General features: G+C 36.2%; 2 protein-coding genes across 3 annotated transcripts; one reads left to right on the top strand and one right to left on the bottom strand.

Annotated features, from left to right (window-relative positions):
- The first annotated feature begins 11,995 nt into the window (after positions 1-11,995).
- On the top strand, positions 11,996-19,690 carry tescb (tescalcin b). 2 transcript variants are annotated; one of them, XM_067406918.1, is made up of 8 exons: positions 11,996-12,154; positions 12,977-13,046; positions 15,980-16,060; positions 16,402-16,541; positions 16,636-16,697; positions 16,815-16,910; positions 18,306-18,353; positions 18,545-19,690. In XM_067406918.1, the coding sequence occupies exons 1-8, from the start codon at positions 12,091-12,093 to the stop codon at positions 18,620-18,622; spliced, it is 639 nt and encodes a 212-aa protein (XP_067263019.1). In that variant the 5' UTR covers positions 11,996-12,090; the 3' UTR covers positions 18,623-19,690. The 2 variants fall into 2 exon arrangements, with proteins under 2 accessions (XP_067263019.1, XP_067263017.1); XM_067406916.1 differs by having other exon boundaries at positions 11,999-12,154; positions 16,815-16,922.
- A 1,900-nt stretch (positions 19,691-21,590) lies between these two features.
- m17 (IL-6 subfamily cytokine M17) lies at positions 21,591-23,994 on the bottom strand. The gene is made up of 3 exons (XM_067406915.1): positions 23,879-23,994; positions 23,471-23,622; positions 21,591-22,858 (listed from the first exon to the last, which is right to left on the bottom strand). The coding sequence occupies exons 1-3, from the start codon at positions 23,934-23,936 to the stop codon at positions 22,397-22,399; spliced, it is 672 nt and encodes a 223-aa protein (XP_067263016.1). The 5' UTR covers positions 23,937-23,994; the 3' UTR covers positions 21,591-22,396.
- Between the last annotated feature and the right edge of the window lie 2,232 nt (positions 23,995-26,226).

Here is a 26,226-nt window from a genome sequence, read left to right as displayed (position 1 = left end):
GTACTCCATTAGGTTGGTAAATTAACATTTTATCAGTTAATGAAATACGTTATTTTACCGTAAATTTAGATTTTTTTTTTACGTTAATACTGTATTTTTTACAGTAAAGTTCTGGCAACCACAGCTGCCGTTTTTTTACCGTAAATTTTACTGGGATTTTTTTTTACAGTGTAGGGTTAATGGAAATGTCCGTAAATTTACTGGATAATATCCAGGTAATGTCCATGTCACACTTTAATTGGCGGAATGGCATGGGCTGAATGTGAACTTTCTCTGGTTTAAAGGTGACAATGTTCGGCTCGCTGCAAGTAACTTAATGTGTTTGTGTTGTACTCATGAATATGTGAAGCGGATGGAAACATTTTAGAGAGGTGACTGCCGTTTAACACAGCTGTCTGATGCCTGCATACACAGACAGAGGAAAAGAGAAGAAGGAAACATAAAAAATGAAAAACCATAAAATATTATGGACAAATTGATAAAACATTTTCAAATCAAATATCTTATGTTTGTATTTCATTTTAAATATGATATTTATATAAATACATTGTTTACTGTATAAAAAATACCCTTATACCCTCATTGACATCTTCTTGCACAGAGCTGCACTCATAAAAATCCGTAAAGATAGGGTACAATGTACTGTATTAATTTAAAAGAATTTTCCATATTTTTTTAATTATTTTTTTATCAGTATTTATCAGTATTTAGAATTTTGCACTTCATTGAGTTGTGTTAACAGAAATGTACGTAAATTTACTGGATAATGTCCAGGTAATGAGCTGTCAGTACTTTTTCCGTTATTTTATGGATTGATTTTTACAGCGTGGGTTAATAGTAAATACATGCATGTAATTTAAAACAATGTATTTTGTTGAAATTGGTGACTGACTGCTGGAAGCATTGAATGCTATACTGCCTCCACATGCCTCAATACACTTTACCTTTTAAGCAGACTCAATTACCCACCTTTAAAAGGATTCTGGATGACTTTGTTGACAGATTAGGTCAACTGAAATTGATAAATGTTTTTTTATGAAATGCTAGTTACATTTATGTCAGCATCAGTGTCCACAGGTCACCCTCACAGAAGGTGACTTGTCCTTTTTCAAATTTGCATTAATGTGTTAGTGGATTAAGGCATTTTTATGAATGGATTTATGTTGAATTTCATGTCATTTACTTTGGCACATCCTTTACCTTCACAGTCTTATGTTTTTGGATTATAGATTTCAAAAACTTTAATTGAATAATAACTTTTAACCACCTTTTAAAATCATAACAATACCATAAACATACCACAAAATGTAAAACCAAAAATTAATTAAAACAAATATTATCAGCATTGTTCTCAAAGTCAACAAAGCTACCTGAGATGCAGCACAGCACTGGCACAGTTAACATTGCAATCAATTTCTCTGTTCTTTCCCGTTGCAAGGTTATGTGTGTAATTGGCTACATTTTTCAGATGTTCCTCTTTCTTTCAGGTATAGGCTTTTGTGAACCGTTTTAGATGTCGTACACGCAGAAAATGTCAACATAAAACCTTGACCTAATGGACAGAAAGGAAGCCCTTCAGCCCCTCATCTGTTGGGAGGTAAATTGCACTGCGGTATTCTATAAAGTGGCCTTGAATCTTTTGGCTAATTCATTGTCCTCAAGGATTCACTTTGCTAGCCATTGTCTGAGTAAATTCAGCCCTTCCTTCTCAAGCAGGAGTTTATACAGGCAGTCTGACCGTTATTGTTTCCTGCAAGGTGACCCAAGGGACATACCTCATGGTTTATTCACAAGGAACTTGACTGAGCTCTTTGCATTGTTATACTGTGTTGGAGCTATTACACTTTTACCAAAATCAACCTTAAATTGCCTATTTAATTTTTCCTGGATATGCTGTAGATGAGAGCACTCATTATATGCCCTTCATGCATGCATTGAACAACACAGAGCATTTAATTGAATGATCCATTGATATTTTATGGGTTTTGACCTTGAATTAAGCAAGTGAAGGGGACGGTCTTCCCTACGACCGTGTGAACTGATTAATTGTTCTGATTATATTAATGTAGGGCAGTCTTTACTACTGTTTGTTTGAAGAACTGTTTCAACATTCTTTGTCATCCACCTTCCTCGTTACATTCATCTTCTCTCTCGAAAGGTCATTTGGGAAGCGTTAAAGCAAAAAGACACATCGATTGCCACAGAGCCATCGTAAAAGAAACCTCTGGTTCCCTGAAAGATCTGCAACAGTGGGCCAATATGCTTTTATTATCTCTTGTAAATGTACTAATGAATTCCCCAAGGTCAAATGTTAGCCCTGAAGTTTAGTTGGTCTCTCAAAACAAAGACAAGTTTACTTGTCTCCTGCTGTCTGCGTCATAACCCGCCACAAATTAGGCTAAATGCGAGTTTCTTTGGGAAGCAGACGTTTGTCAGGGATTACCATGAGAGAACAGCCTGAGGAAAGCTTCCTCTGTATGCAAGTCACAAATGCTTGATTCATGGCACGCAGGGACAGAGCAGATGAGCTCCCCGCCGAAGAATGAAAAGAGGGGGAGATTAATATGGCAATCCCTAGGAAAGACCAGTTTGAAAGGGGTATTTCAACAGCCCCGATATATCTAATTCAAGAAGCTACTGTCGCACAATTAATCTTGCCGCCATGGAACAATGTCACACTTTAATTGGCAGAATGGCATGGGCTGAATGTGAACTTTCTCTGGTTTAAAGGTGACAATGTTCGGCTCGCTGCAAGTAACTTAATGTGTTTGTGTTGTACTCATGAATATGTGAAGCGGATGGAAACGTTTTAGAAAGGTGACTGCTGTTTAACACAGCTGTCTGATGCCTGCATACACAGACAGAGGAAAAGAGAGGAAGGAAACATAAAAAATTAAAAACCATTAAAAATTATGGTAAAATTGATATAACATTTTCAAATCAAATATCTTATGTTTGTATTTCATTTTAAATATGATATTTATATAAATACATTGTTTACTGTATAAAAAATGATTCTTTAACTTACAATTATTCATATTTCTAACCATTTACACTGTTAACTGTTTATTATTATGAAGTCAGCTGTTCATAGGTAACACTGTATAGGTAACACTGGATCTGATTAATAATTTTGCCAGGTCTTGAAAATGTATGAATTTTGGAGTATGCTAGTCCCCTCTGGAGAGCTACTGGGATTCAAAGAGGAGCTCCTGCCTAAAACTCCACTTAATACAAAATTTGACCTTCAGTGTCGCACACATTTTTACAAAATTCAAAATGTCACAGTAAAACAACTTACACTGCAGTTAACATGAATACCACCAGTCACATGATATATATATTTGTTTTGCAGTTGAGAGCTTTTGTAGATTTAAGAATTGTCATTGTCACATTTGCTGCAGTAAATTTGACACTTACATTTTTTTTGTTCCAAATTGTTAGTGATACCATTCTGATCTGATCTGTATAACTTACTGCAGTTGTTCTAATATCATGGCCTCACATTCTCGCTAATGCATACAATGATTAGCAAGTTTTAACTCCTGTAAAACTCTTGTAGAAGAGGTTTGGTGCTGCTCAATGGCATATTTGTTTATGTATTCCTCCCTTGTCCTGTTCTCAAATGCAGTGCTCTTACTTTTATGTTTTCTACCATGTTTGATTTAAATATTTATCTGGTGTGAGCTGTCACTGTAGGCAGCCTCTGAGACCACTCATTTAGAGCTGACCTATAACGGCTCTCACAATTCTGTTGGGAACATAAAAATGCATTAGTCTCTTTAGGTCTTTTTCTTAAACTTTTCAAAATGCCCTGCACAGTGTTTTGACTGAATGTAAATTTTAATCAAATTTGATCAATTCTCTAAGTAGAAGTTTTCAAGAGTGAAATGGGACAGGGTAGAGAGGGGTGACTTGGCATGCATGCTCAAAATTAAATAGAGCAGTTTTCCCATATCTGATATCAAGCAGTTATGATCAGTGCAGACATTGTAAAGCCTAAAACTATCAATTCAGGCTGTAATGCGCACAATGAAATGAATAGGGAACAAAAACTTTATTAAATCTATACAGAACACTCAGGAGATCGCTGGAGAAAAGATAACCAACCACATTAAAGTGTTAGTTCACCCAAAAATGAAAATTCTGTCATTTATTACTCACCCTCATGCCGTTCCACACCCGTAAGACCTTCGTTAATCTTCGGAACACAAATTAAGATATTTTTGTTGAAATACGATGACTCAATGAGGCCTCCATAGCCAGCAATGACATTTCCTCTCTCAAGATCCATTAATGTACTAAAAACATATTTAAATCAGTTCATGTGAGTACAGTGGTTCAATATTAATATTATAAAGTGACGAGAATATTTTTGGTGCAGCAAAAGAACAAAATAACGACTTATTTAGTGATGACCGATTTCAAAACCCTGCTTTAGGAAGCTTCGGAGCATTATGAATCAGCATATTGCGTGTCAAACCACCAAACTGCTGAAATCACGTGACTTTGCTGATTCGACACGCTGATTCATTATGTTCTGAAGCTTCCTGAAGCATTTTTGGGCGAACTAACCCTTTAAACTTAGGGTACATTTACACGACAACGATATGCTTAAAACGGAGACGTTTTTCCTTTGAGTTTTCCGCATACAGACGACACCATTGTCAAAACGATCCCCATTCACACGAATCTGTGAAAACGACTAAAAACACTGTATTCTGCTGGAAAGGCCATTAGATGGCGATAAAACACTATAGAGTGAACAAGTAATACGCATGTGCAAGACAGATTCACGTTTTTGTTGTTTACACAGAGACCGTTTTCAAAACCTTCCACTTTGAAACCCCTTTTTAAAAGTTTGCATTTTCAGGCACGCAAAACACCATTGTCATGAAAATGAACAGCCAAAATGCATAAAAAGTTTTCCGTTTTTAGTTAAAAATGGTGTCGTGTAAACAGCCCCTCAGACAATATTGGACAAAAGAACAGAATGAAACTCAGGGGCTGTTTACACGACACCATTGTGTGTTGAATTAGTGTCATATACCAAAGTTTGCATTATGAGATGTCCTGCTCGCTCTAATGCAGGGCTGTCCAGTCCCGCTCCTGGAGGGCCACTGTCCTGCAAAGTTTAGCTCCAACCCCAATTAAACACATCTGAACCAACTAATTAAGGTCTTACTTGTCATACTAGAAAGTTCCAGGCAAAGTGTGTTGAGGCAAGCTAGAGCTAAATCCCTCTAGGATTGAGTTTGGACACCCCTCTTATGCATATACACAGAGGCTTATGCGACTGCTTAAAGTTTCTGGACAGGGCCAGCACTGTAAATAGTCTTACAAGAGAAGTGAACACATAATGTATCCAGTATCAGTATTTTCCACCTATAGCCAGAGAATCTTGTTTATTTTTAAATTGTTTTTTTTTTTTTTCTACACTTGTGCTTATGAAATGAGAAAAAAAGGTGTTTTAATCCCCTTTGAATGCATTATCTTTGTAGAAGGCCAAGACTCAAATATGATGGAATACGTAGGCCGATCAGTAAGACCCTCTCATGAGCTTTGAAACATTATGCTGTTAACCGAAGGAGTAGGCTGTCTGCTCGGAGGTGTAATGAATTTCTTTTCTTTGGACTGCAGCTTTGCTATAAAGCTCAAGGACATGATGTCCACTCCTATCCGGTAAAAGTTGACATAACTGACAATGAAAGAAGGCAGCTCTCTGCTTCCCGAATGATAACAAAGCTTCGAATGAAAACAATTCCAATTTTTAGATGTCGCATTCCTAATATGGGCTGACAGATCAAACAGCGGGTGGCATCGCACAATTCCATGCCTTCAGTGCACTTTTATGATGATTTAATTGAAGATATTTGCTTTTAATGAAACCACTATCTTGAGAACGTGAGGACACACTGGCTGTTTGGCATGCAGAGGAGGGGCTCTAAGAGGAGAGTCTGACAGAGTGTCAGAGAGCTGCCTCTAGCTCTCAGACAACAGCTGCTCTGAATGAGAGGGCGTCCTGGGGGTACTGAGACACAGACAGTGACTCTCTCGGCTGGTGGGGGCGGCCGAAGCGTGAGGAGCATCAGAAGTTGGCCGAGAGCCAGAGCCAGGATTTGCACTGGAATTATTCCCTTTGTTTTCTAAACTAATATTAATGTTTGTCCTTTAAAGCTGTGCTACTTGTTTGGAACGTACAGTGTATGACCGCATGTGAATTCTGTTATTGGTAGTGAGTTTGTTAGTTAATATAATAATATTATGCAAAATATTATGCAGGTAAACATTTATGGTTTAATTGTGAAAAGTTTTTCATGGTACACACTCAAAACCTTCCTATTTTGGTATACAGTTTCATATCAAGGTTTTCAGGAGTCTTCTGTAGAGCTGTATGGAAGTAAATTAATGCCAAATGTTTTTGAAATAAAAAGCTTGTTGAATTGCTCTAACTGAAAAAAAAAATGCATTACATTAGCTGTACTTGCATTTAGATGCACTGTATTTTTAAGGCTTGCATTTTTATGGGATGAAATTCAACACAGTCGTATATTTAAGCTGTGAATATTTCAATTAAAAATATTTCACACACATTTTCATTATCAAAAATTAAATAATTCATATTCACATTTCAAATTTCACTTCCAAGATATTTATTCTGTTTAAAAATACAACCTATAAAATTCGACTAGCAATTTTCAGTCCATTTTATTTCACTTTACAAATTCGCTTCCACAAATTCAGTGGCTCAAATTCGGCAGAAAATTCAACATTTCACATCCGGGAACTGCAGGAAGAGCAGTAGAGTGCCGATGCATCATCTCTATCTGCTGTTAGTCTTCTTCACCAGCAGGTGTCGCTAGCGGCTGTTTAGGAAGACCAAAGCAACGCTAGTAAATCATTCATTCATAAAAACGGATTTACAGAATTAGAGCAAGCGGTAAGTGAATGTGTGATGATTATCAGTGCCAGTATAAATGCAGAAAAGCTGATAAAGACACAAAAGCTGCATTTATGTTTAATTCAGTGTCTTTACGCTTACTTTCCCTGTGTAGCTACAGTTTTCTCTACAGTGAACAAGATAACGTTATTGCCCGATGCTGGTGTATAGATCAAACGTTAAATCTGAGATAGACATATATTTCTCTCTGTTGTTTAGTTTCCTTAACTTTGTATCGCAGCGCTGTGTTGTAATACTAGGGCTTCCCTCATCCGTCATAGCTGCCATCAGGACATATAAACTCTTAACACAGCTTAATGGACTCGTACAGTGATATAAAAGACCAAACTCGCACCTCATTTGTGATGTAGGTTAGACTATATAGGCTCCAAGAAAGCAGATACTGGCATTAAGTTGATTTGACGCTGAACGTTTGATTATGATATTCGCAAATTTAGGGACCGTCTCTAAAGTTACGACATTCTGTATTCACGTTTCTACCTTCTACCAAACTCTTGTAGACACTCATGCACATATACATATTCAAACACACCCCACTCAAAGTACATGCATATATTCTATTTCTTTTTTTTTTTTACACGTTCATCACACAATTGTTTTTTTACTTTGTTCATTTTTTATTTTACCTGATCATAGATTATCCTGCTTATACAAATTTTAAATTAAATTTAGAAATAAAATTAACTAAGTAGAACTAATTGTGTGATGAATGTGTAAAAAAAAGAAAAAGTATATGTGCATGTACTTTGAGTTGAGTGTGTTTGAATATGTGTGTGTGTGTGTGTGTGTGTGTGTGTGTGTGAGAGAGAGAGAGAGAGAGAAGGGTGCATCACTCTTCGACCTGGCACCTATAGATGAACACTTCACAGGTAGTTTTGGTGATTGTAAATCATTCTCATCAAATGCTATTGAGCTTTAAATTATGGCATTTTTTTGTATGATCCAATACAGTAGTGAAATACATAGCAATCTTTACATATTACTTGACAGTTTATTTGGAAACACTTTACAGTAAGGTTCATAATGTATTAACTAATGTGAACTATCCATGAGCAACACATTTGTTGTTGTATTTGTTAATCTTTGTTAACGTTAATAAAAATACAGCAGTTCATTGTTCATGTTACTTCACTGTGCATTAACTAAAGTTGACAAATACAACTCTTGATTTTAATAATGTATTAGTAAATGCTGGAATTAACTTTAACAAAGATTAGTAAGTGCTGTAGAAGTGCAGTTCATTGTTCGTTCATATCAACTATTTAATATAAAGTGTTACCTTTTATTTTAATAAACATCAAAAATCTAAAAGGTTTGCATTATACCTGACACCTAGATGAACAATTTACAGTTGGTTTTGTGACTAAGTCATTCTCTTTAAATGCTATTGAAGGTAGAAACGTGAATACATAATGTTGTAACTTTAGAGACAGTCCCTAAATTTGCGAATATCATAATCAAACGTTCAGCGTCAAATCAACTTAATGCCAGTATCTGCTTTCTTGGAGCCTATATAGTCTAACCTACATCACAAATGAGGTGCGAGTTTGGTCTTTTATATCACTGTACGAGTCCATTAAGCTGTGTTAAGAGTTTATATGTCCTGATGGCAGCTATGACGGATGAGGGAAGCCCTAGTATTACAACACAGCGCTGCGATACAAAGTTAAGGAAACTAAACAACAGAGAGAAATATATGTCTATCTCAGATTTAACGTTTGATCTGTACACCAGCATCGGGCAATAACGTTATCTTGTTCACTGGAGAGAAAGCTGTAGCTACACTGGGAAAGTAAGCGTAAATACACTGAATTAAACATAAATGCAGCTTTTGTGTCTTTATCAGCTTTTCTGCATTTATACTGGCCCTGATAATCATCACACATTCACTTACCGCTTGCTCTAATTCTGTAAATCTGTTTTTATGAATGAATGATGACTTACTAGCCGTGATCTCGTCCTAAACAGCCACTAGCGACACCTGCTGGTGAAGAAGACCAACAGCAGATAGAGATGATGCATCGGCACTCTACTGCTCTTCCTGCAGTTCCCGGATGTGAAATGTTGAATTTTCTGCCGAATTTGAGCCACTGAATTTGTGGAAGCGAATTTGTAAAGCGAAAAGACTGAAAATTGCTAGTTGAATTTTATAGGTTGTATTTTTAAACATGAATGAATATTTTGGAAGTGAAATCTAAAAGGTGAATATGAATTATTGAATTTTTAATAATGAAAATGTGTGTGAAATATTTTTAATTGAAATATTCACAGCCTAAATATACGACCATGTTGAATTTCAGCCCATAAAAATGCAAGCCTTAAAAATACAGTGCATCTAAATGCAAGTACAGCTAATGTAATGCATATTTTTTTCAAATAGTGCAATTCAACAAGCTTTTTATTTCAAAAACATTTGGCATTATTTTACTTCCATAGAGCTGCTTTACAGCAGAAGTTGAATTTTATCTCCAATTTGATGAAGTTTGAATCATTGTTATTTTCTTGTTTGTTACTCTGAAGATGCTTTGAAACAACCCGTATTGTATATGAATAAAGGTGACTTGACTTGACTTGACCTAATGCATGACTAAATAGTTTCTTGTGATTTTAAAGCAATGAGATTCAAATCTACCAAGGTGTTCACATTATTTTTAATGTAAGAGCAGGTGCAGCCATTTGTAACTTGAATCAGAATATGATTCTCTTTATTATTTTGCATCACCATTTATACTGAAATAAATTGCCTTGACTAATCTTTCAAATAAAATTGAATTAATGTTTCCTTGTTGCATTTAGATTAATACTTTATGAATTATTATGCTGGAAATGTTTAGCACACTAATGTACTAGTGTGCACACAATTGTATTTATACTTTCCTCTTAATGGCGTTTGAGGTGTTTCAATGTAGCTAAATGAAATGTATAGTACAAATGTAATGGGTTGTTCAAGCAAGGTGTTTTTCTTCATGAACATGCCTGAAAGCAAAATAACTGAACTCATATGAACTTGTTCATATCAGTTAATCTATCAAGATTTGCATTTTTAAATGCAGCACTGAAGTATAAAGAGAAGTATTTCTCTGTCGGATGTCACTGTGGGAAAGTCACAGAAATTTCTACCAGCACTAATCGACAAAAAAAGATGATAAATTCTAGACTTGCCAGGTCATGTAGGTGTTATGTGAAAAAATTTAGTTTTTCTGCAGAAATATTAAGCATTTCAGTGACAAGGTTTCTGCAGGGAATGCGACTCTGGTGGAGACCTTTGGTCAGCTGCATTCAAAATGCAAAATTCCTTGGGTTTATCGAGAAATTGAAAACTGGAAAAATCTATTTAAGGCCCAATAATTTTTTATTTTTTGGCTGTTTGTGTGTTCTCTCTCAAGTGAACATAATTGTACAGCTGTTCTAAACTAGGTCAAGGCAAGTGGTCCTCTGCTGAATTGAAGTTTTGTCAAAGTTTTTAAAATTAATTAATTTATTTATTTTTAACCAGCACATCGGATCTGAATTAGGTCAGGCTGTAAGCGTTATTTTAAAGTGTTTTCTTAAAGTCTTCATTGTGTAAGATCAAGGCTCAGTTGGATACAAATCAGGTTGCATGTATTTATCAGCAAATTTATTGGATAATTTATCAGCCACTTATAGTTACTAAAAACCTGTGTCACTTATTTTATAAACAATTATGAAAAAATAATGACTTTACTTGCATAAAATTGACATTCATTTTTTGGGTATATTCCTGGGAGACTTGTGCAACAATGAAAATAAATTACCTACAATATCTAAAAATAGATAATTTAATAGAAAAAGTGTCTTTACAATTAGTTGATCCAAGAAAACTTAAATGCATGCAGTATGCCTACATTAAATTATTCTTGTAATATTGTTTGTCTACACTTAAAAGTAACAGAAAAAAAAACAAAAAAAAAAAAAACATTTGAATAATCACAAATCTTTTTCTTTTCTATAGCCTAGGTTTGACAAAGCAAAATCCGTCTTTCCAAGTAGCTTTTGACAGTAAGTAGTCTACGCCATTTTTGAAATCGCGTATTATTGGTTTATTCAAAGTCATATCTTCATTATTACCAATTGTATTGTTATTTTATTATAAATCCTGTGCTTGCAAAATGAGGAAGGTGGTCTAGCTACCGAGCAACATGGGTTATTTGTCATCTGATTGATTTTTACTGCCATCGTGTGGTGGATTAATACATTACAAAATGAAATAGATTGAGCACTGCACCTGTGTACTGCTTTTCAGCTATGCATGAAAGTCAGTGTCAGTGATATGGCTTGAAGAAGATAAAAAGATAAGTATTGTAGTCACAGCTTAAAAAAAAATAAAAGAACTATTCAAGCTATGTTATGTAGCTAGTTTCCACCCAGTAGGGTTAGAAAGCAGACTTCCTTACCTCAGTTTAGCCTGGGAATAAATTAGGAAATGACCTCTAAATAATGCTTCTCCTTTTTTAAAAAACTTTTTTTTTTTTTTTTTTTTTTTGTAGTCTAGTCTAGTTTTATGGGTTAGTTTTGTGCTCTTCCATAAATAAAAATAAATAGTAATTGGTTTGCACGATTTTGTATTTGTTTTCCATGAAAGGCTGCCGCTGATATAAACCGCTTTTAGGGAAATAATTTATAATGGTTGCAGCGACAAAATAAATGGATCTCTCTTTCTGTTATCTTGCCAATTTGTTGAAAGTTGCTTTTCTTTGGCCTTCTCAGAAAGTGTTTCATTTCTCTTTTCCAGAAATGTGCAGCACGGCTGCTGCTGCTGTCACGGTTACATGCATTATGAATGAATGTGGCAGAGATGGCTTCGTTCAATTCAGTCTTCATTGTGTATATATTTGACTAGCCTATATTTTAATGTCTGTTTGGGTGTGATACACGTTTACAAACTGGATTAGCAAAGTAGGCTTGAATTCTTAGAACAGCATTTCCTGCAGATGATGTTTATGCGGCTTTAGGACCCTGGGGACATGTTCTCATTCTCACAAGGCACAATGCAATTTGCATGCGTTTGTTCTGCAAGGCAAACACGGCTGTATGAGTGAAACCCAAACCACCGGAAGATCGAGGAACAGACTCGCGTACACGCTTATTGGTGAAGGATCTCTATCGTGATGGGAAGCTTTCAGTCTTTTCCGGATGACCATCAATATCGAACCCTGTCAGAGAAGACAGGCTGTGAGTATAACTATTACGAAGGGTTTAATGTCATTAATATCCAATTAGTTATAATGTAATGTTTGACAAACGCAGCACCATTGACTCAGGAAACGTAAAGTAATAATTTAGTGACATATCGGAAATGTCCTTTTTCACAGCTTACACAATGATGTGGTGTAATTAACTGCTTAACTGCTACTGTACTGCGTAGCCTATGTACGTCTTGAAATATTTATTTCATTTATTTATTTTTTGGAAACTATGAAGTAGCCTACCTAGTATGGATTTTTGTGAATTAGCATTCTCAATTACACTAAAGGATGACAAAATTGTATAGCAAATTGTGCTGAGATCTGGTTAAACAAGTGGTTATGAATGCTTGGCTTGATACCTCTGTCCTACATACCCACAATAGGGAAAGAAAAATAAAGAATACAGTGTTTATCCTAAAAATGTGATGATTCACCCCCATCATTGTTTACACATTCATGTTGTTCCAAACCCATATGACAGATGTTTGTCAGAATGAAAGCCTCAATCACCACTCATTTTGTTTCAAGTAAGTGAGACTAATCAGTCTCTAACATCACCTTCACCAGAAATTAAGTCATATGAGTTTGGAGCCACATGATGGTGAGTAAATTATGACAGAATTTTGTATATTTGGTTGACCGATCCCTTTTAAGGTTTCTGTATGACTCATGATCATTCATAATTCAGTTAGAAGAGGCATTTTAGATTTAGTTTTAGCAATTATGTTTCACTTCACACATTGTGCATTGTGCCAGTCACTGAGTCATTTGTTTGTTGAACACCTTCATTCTTTGCATTCTCTTTCAGTTTCACTGAAGCAGATTGGAATCCTCCACAATCGTTTTAAGCAGCTCAGCCAAAATGAGGAAACATTACGGTAATCTGCAAGTGTTCTGTTTTGGAGAGGGTTCTGCAGAACTGTTCCAGCATGAGTGTTGCAACAGAATGAATTTCAAGAAACTAAAAGACTTTCAAATCACATGAGCCAATATTTTATTCACAATAGAACATAGATAACATAACAAATGTTTAAACTGAGAAATTTTACAATTCTATGCACAAAATGAGCTCATTTTAAATTTGATGCCTGCTACAGGTCTCAAAACAGTTGGGACGGGGGAATGTTTACCATGGTGTAGCATCTCCTCTTCTTTTCAAAACAGACGTCTGGGCATCGAGGTTATGATTTTTTGGAATTTGGTCTCATTCTTGTCTGATATAGGTTTCCAGCTACTGAAGAGTTTGTGGTCGTCTTTGACGTATTTTTCGTTTAATGATGTGCCAAATGTTGTAGGTGAGAGATCTGGACTGCACGTAGGCCAATTCAGCACCCGGACTCTTCTACGATGAAACCTTACTGTTGTAATAGCTGCAGTATGTGGTTTTGCATTGTCCTGCTGAAATACACAAGGCCTTCCCTGAAATAGACGTCTGGAGGGGAGCATATGTTGCTCTAAAACCTTTCAGCATTCATAGTGCTTTCTAAAACATGCAAGCTGCCCATACCGTATGCACTTATGCACCCCCATACCATCAGAGATGCTGGCTTTTGAACTGAACGCGGATAACACGCTAGAAGGTCTCTCTCCTCTTTAGCCCGAAGGACACGGCGTCCGTGATTTCCAACAAGAATGTCAAATTTGGACTCGTCTGACCATAGAACACTTTTCCACTTTAAAACAGTCGATATTAAATGAGCCTTGACCCACAGGACACGATGGTGCTTCTAGACCATGTTCACATATGGCTTCCTTTTTGCATAGAGCTTTAGTTGGCATCTGCAGATGGCACGGCGGATTGTGTTTACCGACAGTGGTTTCTGGAAGTATTCCTGGGACCATTTAGTAATGTCATTGACACAGTCATGCAGATGAGTGACGCAGTGTCGAGGGCCCGAAGACCATGGGCATCCAATAAAAGTCTTCGGCCTTGTCCCTTAAGCGCAGAGATTTCTCCAGTTTCTCTGAATCTTTTGATGAAATTATGCACTGTACATGATGAAAAATGTCAAAGCCTTTGCAATTTGACATTGAGGAACATTGTTTTTAAAGTATTCCACAATCTTTTTACACACTCTTTCACAGATTGCCCATCTTTACTTCTGAGAGACTCTGCCTCTCTAAGACATCCCTCTTATAGCTAATCATGTTACAGACCTGATATCAATTAACTTAATTAGTTAAGATGTTCTCCCAGCTGAATCTTTTTTTTTTTTTAATTTCTTGCTTTTTCAGCCATTTGTTGCCCCTGTTCCAACTTTTTTGAGACCTGTAGCAGGCATCAAATTTGAAATGAGCTCATTTAGTGGATAAAAGTGTAAAATGTCTCCCTTTAAACATTTGTTATGTTATCTATGTTCTATTGTGAATAAAATATTGGCTCATATGATTTGAAAGTCTTTTAGTTTTCATTTTATTCAAATTTAAAAAACGTCCCAACATTTCCGGAATTCGGGTTGTATATCAAATGTAAATTTATGTCCCTTTTACACAATTTTCCTGGTTAAATAAACATTACATATAAAGAGAGATCTAATTTGTATTTTTACACGATGTAATGCATTTTTACATTTATTCTCAAATAATAGGCTAACTAAAGGCAGTAACAATTTAAACAATATTTGTGAAATAATGTTCATCTTTTCTTTTTAATAGTCAATTTATTTTCAGCAGTCATCAAGCTTGTACACACTGGTCACAGACATGAAGATGTACCTTTAATTTCCCCAAGCTGATTGCTCACTAAAAACCCAGCAGTCATCATGTTTTCTGCCATTTCAAGTTTGATGTGACATGATGCAGTAAGGGGGTGAATTGTTTAAATACTTTTTAATTAGTCTTCTCATTAACGGTATCGTTGTCTTCATTCTGGCCAATTCGACGAGAACGCACACCAAAACAAAAGGCGGGATTTATCGCACGAACCAATCATATCCAATCATAACGATCATATCCAATCATAGCACGATGGAGGCACTGCCTCCTCTCACGTTACTTTCCCCCTTTCATTCTCAATTACCCCCTACTAAACCCACCGCACGCTTTAGGGGTTCTGCTTTACCTCTATGAAGCTCAAGGGAGGCACAAGAGACTCGGGCTCCCTGCTGTAACTTCACCTGCGGGTGTCACTGTTGGACAGTGTTTCTCTTAAACAGTGTCACTTTTAAACTTTTTAATATCAAATTTTGTAATATTTGCATTGTTTTATTTTTGTAATATCGATTATTTTCTCATCCAGTTTTTTTGAGGAGGAAACGCCACTGGCTGGTACTTACTATTAGAAAAAATACAAAGTTATGTCATAAAAGACTAGATGGTGCAGACTAATAGGTCCTTAACTCAGTTTGCTTGCAGTCACATCATTCTGTAAAGAGCACACAGCTGATTGTTTCCTGCTGTATCAGTAGCCAATGAGCTCACTGCTCAACCTTCAAATACTTGGTTAGCATTTCCTGAAGCAGTTTCGTTAGCTTTCAGAAACCCTCCTCCTTCCCCAGCTCCACCTGTATAGATCTGCTACGGGTAATTCATGTATGCTATATTGCTCACAGCAGCGTGTTGTGTATGTATAGGCTCTGCAGCAGCAGCAGCAGCAATAACAGCAGACGCAGCACCATAACAGATCTATTCTGCCAAGAGCAAACATATCTACATTGTCATATACATTACCATGCCAAACACTGTTGTCATGACAGAATTACTATTATGCTTCAGTAATGGGTCTGCTTGGGTGGTTTAATTTGGTTATACAGCAAACCATAATGCCTGCCTTTAAATGTCAAACTTAATTGTTTTGTGTTCTCATTTAAAGGAGAGATGACTTTAAAACAATCCAAGATTTGGAAAGCAACCCAATTCGGTCCCAGATTATTGAGGCTTTTTTTGATAGAAGGTTTGTAATTGTTTATATACTACTGTATATGTTTGATATTAATAGTGACAATAGTTATGTGAGGCTTGAAATGATCCCCTACAGCATCACAAATTTGATAATGCATTTGAATACTAGTTCACATTTTTAAAGCTTAAATTTTTTTTTCAACATCACACATGGTAAAAAAGTCTTTTTTCATAAGGGATGTGAAACTACACCTTTATAGTAAAGGGAAGTCTTCTTGCACTGTGTGGTTGTTTCTTCCCTATATATGGCTAGCATCACTTGGGAATGTGGCTTTTGTGGCTTAAGAATTTTTTTTCCAATTCATGCCTACTATTCTTGCTTGTCCTTAACAGAAATTTTAAGAAAGATGGTGTGGGATCTGTGGAAGAAATTGGTTTTGAGGAGTTCCTTACCGTAATGTCGTACTTCAGAGCACCGACCCATCATATCACAGAGGAGCAGAGAGAAGAAATGAGGAGAGCTAAACTGCGCTGTAAGAACATTGAACATTCTTGGAGATAAATACCAGTGAACTAAGCCATGAATTCACAATACTAGTGATACAATATACTTTCTTCCTACTGTAGTTCTGTTCAACATGCATGACACAGACAATGATGGAACAATAACACTGGATGAATACAGACATGTAAGAAATTGCTTAGTGTAATTCAATCCATCTGAGTAAAGCATTTATGAAATATATGTTGTGTGTAGTTCATGATCATCTTTAAAGATTATCAGCAGTGTTGTGGTCTTTCTATAGGTAGTCGAGGAGTTGTTGTCCCGTAGTGGAGCTGTTGGAAGGGAGACAGCTAAGGGCATTGCAGATGCTGCAATGCTGGAGGTTGCCAATATCTCAGTAGGTCCCATGGTATGTTATCTAGAGTATACCAGACAATATCAGTATTATATTAATGCAAGTTGTAACCTTAATTTGTAAGAATTTGTTCCTGCTTGTACTGTGGTGGTGCACTCTAGGATTCATTCATTCATTTATTCATTATTTTTATGTTCTTGGATTTTTATGTTCTTGGATGGAACATTTAGCTCACTTCTGGGCACAAAATATTTCACTATTTTAGTGAGAACATCTCATAGACTTCTGATTAATGATGTTTTTATATGTCCCAACTTGACCCCTACCCCTAAACATAACCCTCACAGAAACATGTGCAAAGCACTAGATTTAAACACAGACATGATTTGGGTTCATTTATAAGCCTTTTTACGTAGTAAAATGTCCTCACTTGTTGGTTATGACATTTCATTATGTGAAGTGAGGGCATTTTTCACTCACGGGTATAGTTAAACAAGTACAAGTGTTTCATAGACATACATTTTTATGCTGTACAAACTATATATTATATCCCCCAACCCTACTCTTAAATCTACCCATCACAGAAATCTTTCTGCTATTTTAGATTTTCAAAAAAATCATCATTCTGTATGATTTATAAGCTTGTTTCCTCATGGGGACCCCAAAAAATTTACTGGTATTAATAATCATTTGGGAGACATTTGATCCTCATAATGTAGGGAATACCAGAACCACACATGCATAATGGTTTTTATACTGTACAATCTGTACATTATATCCCCCTACACTACCCCTACCCCTAAATTTACCCATCACAGAAAACATTCTGTATTTTTTACATTTTTAATAAAAATTTTGTTTAGTATGTTTTTAAAGCTATTTTAAATATGAGGACTCATATTTCATGTTTACGTCATAATACCAGTGTAATACCCATGTCATTATATAAATTTGTGTCCTCATAAATCACAAAAACGCACATACACACACACACACACACACACACACACACACGTTTGTTTTTGTGAATTGTGGGGACTTTCCATAGGCCGTAATGCATTTTATACTGTACAAACCGTACTTTCTATCCCCCTACCCTACCCCTAAACCTAACCATCACAGGAAACACCTTTATTTTCTCACAAAAACATAATTTAGTATTTTTATTAATTAATTTACATTGTGGGGACCGGTGGCTGGTCAAATGTCCCCACGATGTAATATAAACCTGAGTTCACCTACATCGTGGGGACATTTGGTCCCTACAATGTAATATAAACAAAAGCACACACACACACACACACACACACACACACACACACACACACACACACACACACACACACACACACACACACACACACACACACACACACACACACACACACACACACACACACAATCTCTTGCTAATTTGCTTGTTTGTTTTTCTTCCAGGCACCTGATGAGTTCTATGAAGGAATAACATTTGAGCAATTTTTGAAGGTTTGTAAATATATATTTTTATGCACAACCCAGATGGTCTAATTTAGCATTAGGCTATTTTCTTTTAGGCAAATTCACTACTTTGTATTTGCATTAAACATCATCACATACAATATGCGTAAACATAAGACAGCATGGTCTGAACTTTTATAACCCGCCTTCACTCTTTCTTTTGTTTTCCTGCTCAACAGATTCTTAAAGGAGTTGAAATCGAGACGAGTATGCACATTCGCTTCTTAAACATGGACACAACTGCATTGTGCAAGTAACATCTTGTCTAAATACTGCAGGTTAAATGTATACTTTTCAGTAAAATAAGCACTTTATTACATGAGCCCGTTTTAGAATAGTTTGGATTGATCTGTAGTTCTATGAACTAATGGTAGGAAGCCTAGAGTGTGCATTTTACAAATGTTAAAAAGCAATAAGAAAAAAGTCTCATGATATCTAAAACTCCTGGCTTTGCATGCCGATATTACTTAATTATGGTACAATATAATTAATACTATGCAGACATTATTTTTTTATTTTACTTGTTTTATGTAATTAGTTCCTCTTTATTCTAAAATTATATATGTGTAATATTTATATACATACACACAGTGTATGTTTATATCCAAATGAAATCATAATATTTTCACTTGAATGTATTAATACTGAATGGAACAAGCATTATTAACATTGTGATATAGAAATAGCAATATTTTGTGTGCTCTTTTTATGTGTGATCTGAACATAATACTAAAAAAAAAAAACAATTTAAATAAATGGTCAGAAATAAAGAACTGCAGTTACTCTTATCAACCAGCAGATATTGCTAATGTCACAGCTTTGTTTGTGTCAGTGAATATAGAAAAACTCAGGTACTTGTACAACTGATTAGCATGTTTCAGCCTGTTCATGCAAGGGCAACTAGAAGTGTATCAACAAAAAATACATTATAAACAATACAACATATTCTAAAACAATGAATGACACCATGACAATGATGATCTGTAAGTGCTAGTGGACACCAAAGACTTTTAATCAATATTAGCAGCCACGTATATTTCAATAATAACAGACTTTGAGACATAGAGCTCAAGTTGTGCTGTGTTAGCAGTTGTGCATGGATCATACAGATGTAGTTTTAAAGGTAGGAATGTTTTGCATAAAGCATTTTTGCAAAAATGAAACTAGAATTTACTCTGTGAAAGGGCAAAAAATGTGTCAGAATCAAGAAATGAATTAATGTTTCTCCTGTTAACCTTAAAAAGGAAAAAAAAGACTGTACATGCACTCACTCTGAATTGAATCTGCAACTTGCATTTACCACAATAAAACGACATCTTGCAACACTTTTTGTAATGCACTGTTTTTTCCCCCTGAAAAAATTCAAAGCATTTCTCAGATCTCTTCAGTATTTGACGGTAAAAAGGCGATGATCACTTTCATATTTCATGTGAAAGTGTCAAGTGAGGTTGCCAACACAAGACAGGAAAGAAGTTTTCACATGAGCACCTGTTTTGATTGTATGTTATTTGATTAGGGGGTCTTCCCCACCACAAACTACCTGTGAAAGACTCACTTTCAGAAACAATGGTACAAAAGCTGTCACCCTTTAAAAAGGTTCTAATATGTACCATTTAGGTACTAATATGTACACTTTTGGTACCAGTATGTCACCCTTTAAAAAGGTTCTAATATGTACCATTTAGGTACTAATATGCACTCTTTAGGAACAAAGGTGTACATTTTAAAAAGGTACTGCCCCAGTGACAGCTTTTGTACCTTTTTTTTTTCTGAGAGTGTATGACCCACTATACCCTCTTTTTTTTCCTGTTTCATGAAAAGATGTGCCACTCCCTTTGCTAGTAAGCATTGCACCGTTACAAAACCCCCATCTGTGTTTCTACAGAAATCAGCTTTTTAGACATCAGGAAGTTTGAGGCAAAGTCTCATAACAAATATCACTGGGACTGTTTTAACTGTTTTGTATTAACAAAATGCAGCTCTTGTTTTGCACAACTTCAGGACTGAAGTTTCCAGGACTGTTCAGCTTCTAGAGATCATTATGCACAATGTCAAGTGTTCATTAGAAAGTTTTAAAACCTCCTGCCAATTTGAACTAGGGGAAGATGCTTTCTAGATTATCTTGCAGTACGCTGGTAGAGTTTGGTGGATCCCCGGATAATTTTACCTGCATAAACATGTATTTCATTTAAAAGAGATGGGGAATTTTTTTTGATTGGAAGACTTGCATTTCTCATTTATAAAAGTTATTTAGCAGCAATTACAGGATCTAAAGCATTAGAAATTTACTTTTTTAGGCATTCTTCATCATAAATGTACCCTGCCAAATTAGATGAGAGCAAGGATGAACAGCAATTTTTGGCCATTTTACCATCTGGCAGTTTCATGAATATCCATAATTACTGCATGAATATCATGACCCTGCAGCACTTTTTGCATTGTTAACCTTCTGACATGTAGTATTGTGTTGGGAAGGGCCTCGCCTGATTCAGCACGATTATGCCTCTAAGGCCCGGTTTCACAGACAGGGCTTAGATTAAGCCAGGATTAGGCCTTAGTTCAATTAGGGCATTTAAGTAGCTTTTATAAACTTGCCTTAAAAACATTACTGGTGTGCATCTTGAGACAAAACAATGGCACTGACATATTTTAAGATATGTTAGTGCAAGTTGCTTTCAGTTAAAACAGCTCAAACATGCATTTTAGTCTGGGACTAGGCTTAAGCCTTGTCTGTGAATCCAGGGCTATATGTTTCACTGAGATGAGTGTAAAAATACATTTTTCATATAATAAAACATGTTTAACAAAATGGAGGGAAAATGCTGATAAAGCTCCCCCCTGTTTTTCCTTAAAAACATTGCCATGCAGAACTTGACCTATAATAAATCTTCCTACTTCCATTTCCACAGAAGCATGTGACTAGGGCAAAGTGCCTGAAAGGCTTTTTTTTTTTTTTTTTTTTTACTGCCATCACTTACATCATATAATAAATCAGATGAAACATTTAACATATTAATTACTGGTACTGTGTATCCTTAGTGGTAATGTTCTTTTGCATGTTGTTTGGTATGATATGGCACTATGATGAAACTATTATGATATTAATATTAGTGTTCATGCTTTGATTATGCTGTCATTCAAAGTGTCAGCAATATACTAAATGAAGAAGTAGTTCTGAATGTCCATGTGTGCAATTTTTACACAGTGCAAGTACAAGAACAGAAGTTTCTTTTTGACGAGTTTATTTTGAAAATATGAATGCATAAGTTATTTACACCGTGACATACTGTAAATTTTTCATATAAATAAGTATCAAAATTACATTCATAATTTATTAACAATGAAAATTATAAAAAGTGTTCATAGCTGTGCTGAGTGAAACATACTAACCAAAGTATGTTAACAAGAAAATGGCTTGAGATTCACTCACATGGACACAAACACACACTTATACCTTGTGACAGGGGAGACGGCTAGTCAGTTTTTTCCCCTTTCTGATGTGGTGAAATGAATGCGTCATTATGGGCTGATATCAGTCTCTTGCACTTCCTGACTTCTAAAATGGTCTCAACTCAAGGCTATGTCTCAAAAAGTACATATACATTTACTAGGTTATTCAGGTCATGCTACGTTAGCACAAACCACAAAAGCCAATATGGCTAACATGTGACATCACAGTTTAACACTGCAAATTTATGTGTAATCAAAACAATTGCCTCCAATGACATACATAACCTCATAGAGCGTATGGAGCTGTCATGGACCCATGGCAGTCCATGGCAGCCAAATAAGATTATCCATTCTGGTCCAAATGGAAGTAAAAAAAGAAAAAAAAAAAGGAGATCAATTTGATGAACATTTTTGTTTACATATATGGATAAAGCATTTAGAACGTTGATAAATAAATTATATCAATAAATATAACAAAACAAATACTCTACTGTACATCTCTTCAGCAGTTATAGATTTACAAAAATAAATATTAATAATATAACATCAACATCATTTTATGACACAGAACACATTTAAGTTCAAAAAGAACCATTTTTTGTCCTTTTTCTGCACATTTTCCCTTTAATAGACTTCTGTTCTTGAATGGCTTTTCTAAGAAGCTCCTGAAGCCGAGACAGGACAATACATCCATAGGCCTTCTGCTGGAAAATATTTTGTGCAGGGGGAATTCCTGTTGGCCTTTCAGCTGGCTCAGGAATGGGTATATTTGGCTGCAGGATTTGTAAGAGACAGTTCACCCTCATAGCAGTGCGGTGAACTTGTGTAATCATCTTGCTAAGCCCCTCTGCCACAGGGTTGGTTGGAGGATTGAGGTCTTTCTGCTGCTCCATAACTGTCTTCATGTGCGGCAGGAACTCTTTCAGGCGGGTGTAAATACTCAAGATGCGCTCTGATATGGTCTGGCCAGAGATTGTTGATTCTGGAACATTGTCCATTTGCATATCACAGATCAGGTCTGCATAGTCTCCTTGACTGGCTTTCTGAATGAGAGAAGAGATGAGTCGATAATAACTATGTTTTGAATCAAGAAGTTATATTGTCCCTTATATTATATTCCAATATTGTCTTATATAATAGCTTTTGGGTAAATGAGTGAACACAGTTACCGCTATAGAAGAAAGCTTCCTATTGTGACAACCTATTGTGACAAAATTCCAAGGCCCCCCACTGTCAATGTCATACAGGATTAAGGACAAGAATTACAAAAATTTTTTTTTTCACTCATAATTTCTCTGGCAACTAGCCCCATTCAGTGTCTTGCAATTTTGAATATATAATATGACCATAAATAAATGTAGATATTCTGTTGAAAGACTAATTTCCACATTATATACTGTTAAATAGCTATATTTATACTTCCCACATACCCGCAGACTCCCACCCACTCTCAAAACAAGCCAATTTTATCAATGGAAGGAATCACCTCATTGGATGTGGAATCCACTCAAGCAAATTTTGACCATATTAGGCATGTATTGTCAGAGCATCTCTTCTTTCTTGTACCAATCACAACTGAACTAGGATTACTGACGTAAACGTCATTTGCAAGGTTAATTATTGTAAGAAAGTAACTATAGAAAGTGAGTACTTACATATGTTTCTAAGAGCTCTGCCGTCTTTTTGTTCGTAATCTTAGTGAGCCTCAGAGTATGGCGAAGATGCTGGCTGCAGTTTTGATTCTTGCATGACATTGTTGGTTGCACTAACGCAACAGCAATCAAGATGAGGAGAGGGAGGATTATTCCTGAATAAAATAAAATGTAATTAAAGTCACATTCAACAAACCAACTAAACTCAAGTCAAAACAAATTTATATTTTATGGTGCACCCTTTCACAGATAGATGTCTTTAGTTTCACATGAATTGGGGTCAGAATGACCAGATGATGATCTTATTAGTGCACATATTGAATCACAGCATTAATAATATTCCATGTTTGACCATTGTTAAGCATGACTGTAAGTATATTGTTATGTATGCAGTGTGGCAGTAATACTTACTGAATTTGGCTTGTGATCTCTGAGATAGGCAGACCATGTTCCTAACATGACAATTCATTCTCCGTTCACAGACAAAGTTTCAAACTGGTCATGATCATAACTCTGAAAAAGTTTTTAAAGACTGAAACCACACATGTCATTGGAAGGAAATGACGCAGCCGGCTTTCTGAGGCAACAAGAGTTCCCAGAATTTTTCTTTTTTTCTTTTTGCGTCTTCATTATCACATGTACTATGTGTAATGCTCCCTCCTTCTTTAGCTCCCACCCAGTTTTTGTATAGATGCATCTCCTTATGTGATGCAGAGTCTGCATAGGTTGAGCAATCATGTCTGTTTACGCAACTGTAATTACGTCAAATGAGCTTATAAGTAAAAATGTCATTTTACTGTTTCCTCTATCTGAAATCTTGAAGAGATTTTTATGTTGCGCAAAGCCACACGACAACAACGTCTCTATGTTAATTACATCATCTACATTAAGATTTGTTTTTTATGCAAATATTTATATGCAAGTATACCCTCGCATTATGAGAACACACTTTTTGAACATTTTTACATTGTTTATCATCATGTTCAGTTGATAACATTGCTTTAAGTTTGACAATGCCATGCTAAAAGCAACAAAAATTAGAAAAGTAACCACAGTCCAGCACAGCACTCTTCCACCCGTGCTCTGAACTCTGTGCCTGTTGGTTCAACAGGAAGTGGTCTTGTAATAGGACGGTTGTTTCTCAACTCTAGATTTTCACTGATACCTTTCGATCTTTTGACGCAAAAGCACAAAGTTAGGAATTTCAGCCACCTATCAGCTTCAGACAGAGAAGGAAGATGACAGAGACTTTGCTGTGCTTTGATTTGCTGTACTTTTATTCAACTTGTGTGATGCAATTGCACATTTATTGCATGCAGAATGCCTGAAGTGGACAGAAAAACACATCTGATGTTAACTGAGCTAAGCTTTATATTTACCCCTTATGACTCAGGCTTACAGTGGAAATCCCAGAGCCACCCAGTTAAAGTCTGATCTCACAGCCACATATGCAAAAATAAATTTATATGCTTAGACAAATACATGTCATTTCTTTGGTTAGAAGTCTGTCTGTTCAAGCATAAGTGTGGCACTGATGTGGTAAGTTGTGTCACAGGGGAAATCAGTGTCTTCTCAGCAAAACACAGGTAGTCCTAATAGTAGTTCAGTACCTGGTACTTTCCACAATTCTTACCAAAGAGCATGCACAAATAGAGTGTGGAGGGAACGAGGATACGCTGGAAGTGTTGTATGCTGCCTGTGGTCACTTTTATCTTGTTGTTTTAACATTCTGGGTTTTGCATGTGCATCGGTATGGCAGCAAAGTCTCAGTGTAACTCCTCTACCCAGGTCCTACTCGCCCCACTCAGCGCGGGCCTTGAACCTGGGTCTCCGGTGTGGGAGTTGGATGCTCTAACAAGGAGGCTAAAGACTGCAACTCTTGAGATCAGAGAAGTGAGGTTTACTCGCACAGCAACTACTAGCTGGCCTCTGCTACACTCACTCCCCTAAACCTCACTCACATCTGGGTCACGGCACCAATGTAACCGCTCACCCAGGTCCTACTCGCCCCGCTCTACGTGGGCCTCGAACCTGTGGCCAGTTGCATAAACTGCAGACTAGTCTTAAAACTAAAGTCATCTAATTTTTTCTTCAAAACTGGTACTAACTTTGTAAAGTCAGTTACATAAAAAGGTAGATCAGCCTAATTTGAATCAGAAAAGTAAGACTGATTAGCCCTACCTAAGTGCTAGATCTTAAATCACAGTCTTAACATAGAGGCTAAGTTTATGCAACCGGCCACTGGTCTCCGGCGTGGGAGTCTAACAAGGAGGCTAAAGGCTGCAACCTCTAGTGTCAGTTGCTAGAGCATCTCTTTGAGATCAGGGGAGTGAGGTTTACACGCACAGCTCTTACTAGCCTACGTCTGTTACATCAGCATGGGGGCACCTTCTGCCCCCTTCAAATGTTTATTAACTTCAGCCAACTCTTTGGAATGTTGACTGTGTTAATTCAGCAGTATTCATGCTTTTGAGTGTTAGTCTGCTTTTAAATGTGGGGCAAAAAGATCAAAGATAATTTCTCTTAACCTCTAAACCACACAGGAAATGCTTTACTTGAGAGTCTGAGGAAATCCCCCATTCTCCTTTATGTATTTCTCATAATTACCTATTATACACTCACCTCAATTTTTTTTTTTTTACGTAGAATCCAACTCTGTTGCACCAGAGATAAGAATCGTAATTGCATCAGAAGCATAGCTCTATCATAATTGACGATGGAATCTTGATATTGTGTAAGAACACATAAACATATATGAC

Source organism: Chanodichthys erythropterus, chromosome 13 (assembly GCF_024489055.1).
Source record: "Chanodichthys erythropterus isolate Z2021 chromosome 13, ASM2448905v1, whole genome shotgun sequence".
Classification (NCBI taxonomy): Eukaryota; Metazoa; Chordata; class Actinopteri; order Cypriniformes; family Xenocyprididae; genus Chanodichthys; species Chanodichthys erythropterus.
This window is presented reverse-complemented; position numbering and strand designations above follow the sequence as displayed.

Coding starts and splice junctions, on each gene's coding strand:
- tescb (XM_067406916.1), top strand. CDS start 12,091: ATGGGAAGCTTTCAGTCTTTTCCGGATGACCATCAATATCGAACCCTG. Junction 12,155..12,976: donor CCTGTCAGAGAAGACAGGCT/GTGAGTATAACT, acceptor ATTCTCTTTCAG/TTTCACTGAAGCAGATTGGA. Junction 16,061..16,401: donor GAGGCTTTTTTTGATAGAAG/GTTTGTAATTGT, acceptor TGTCCTTAACAG/AAATTTTAAGAAAGATGGTG.
- m17 (XM_067406915.1), bottom strand. CDS start 23,936: ATGAATTGTCATGTTAGGAACATGGTCTGCCTATCTCAGAGATCACAA. Junction 23,623..23,878: donor GAGATCACAAGCCAAATTCA/GTAAGTATTACT, acceptor TATTTTATTCAG/GAATAATCCTCCCTCTCCTC. Junction 22,859..23,470: donor CAGAGCTCTTAGAAACATAT/GTAAGTACTCAC, acceptor TCTCTCATTCAG/AAAGCCAGTCAAGGAGACTA.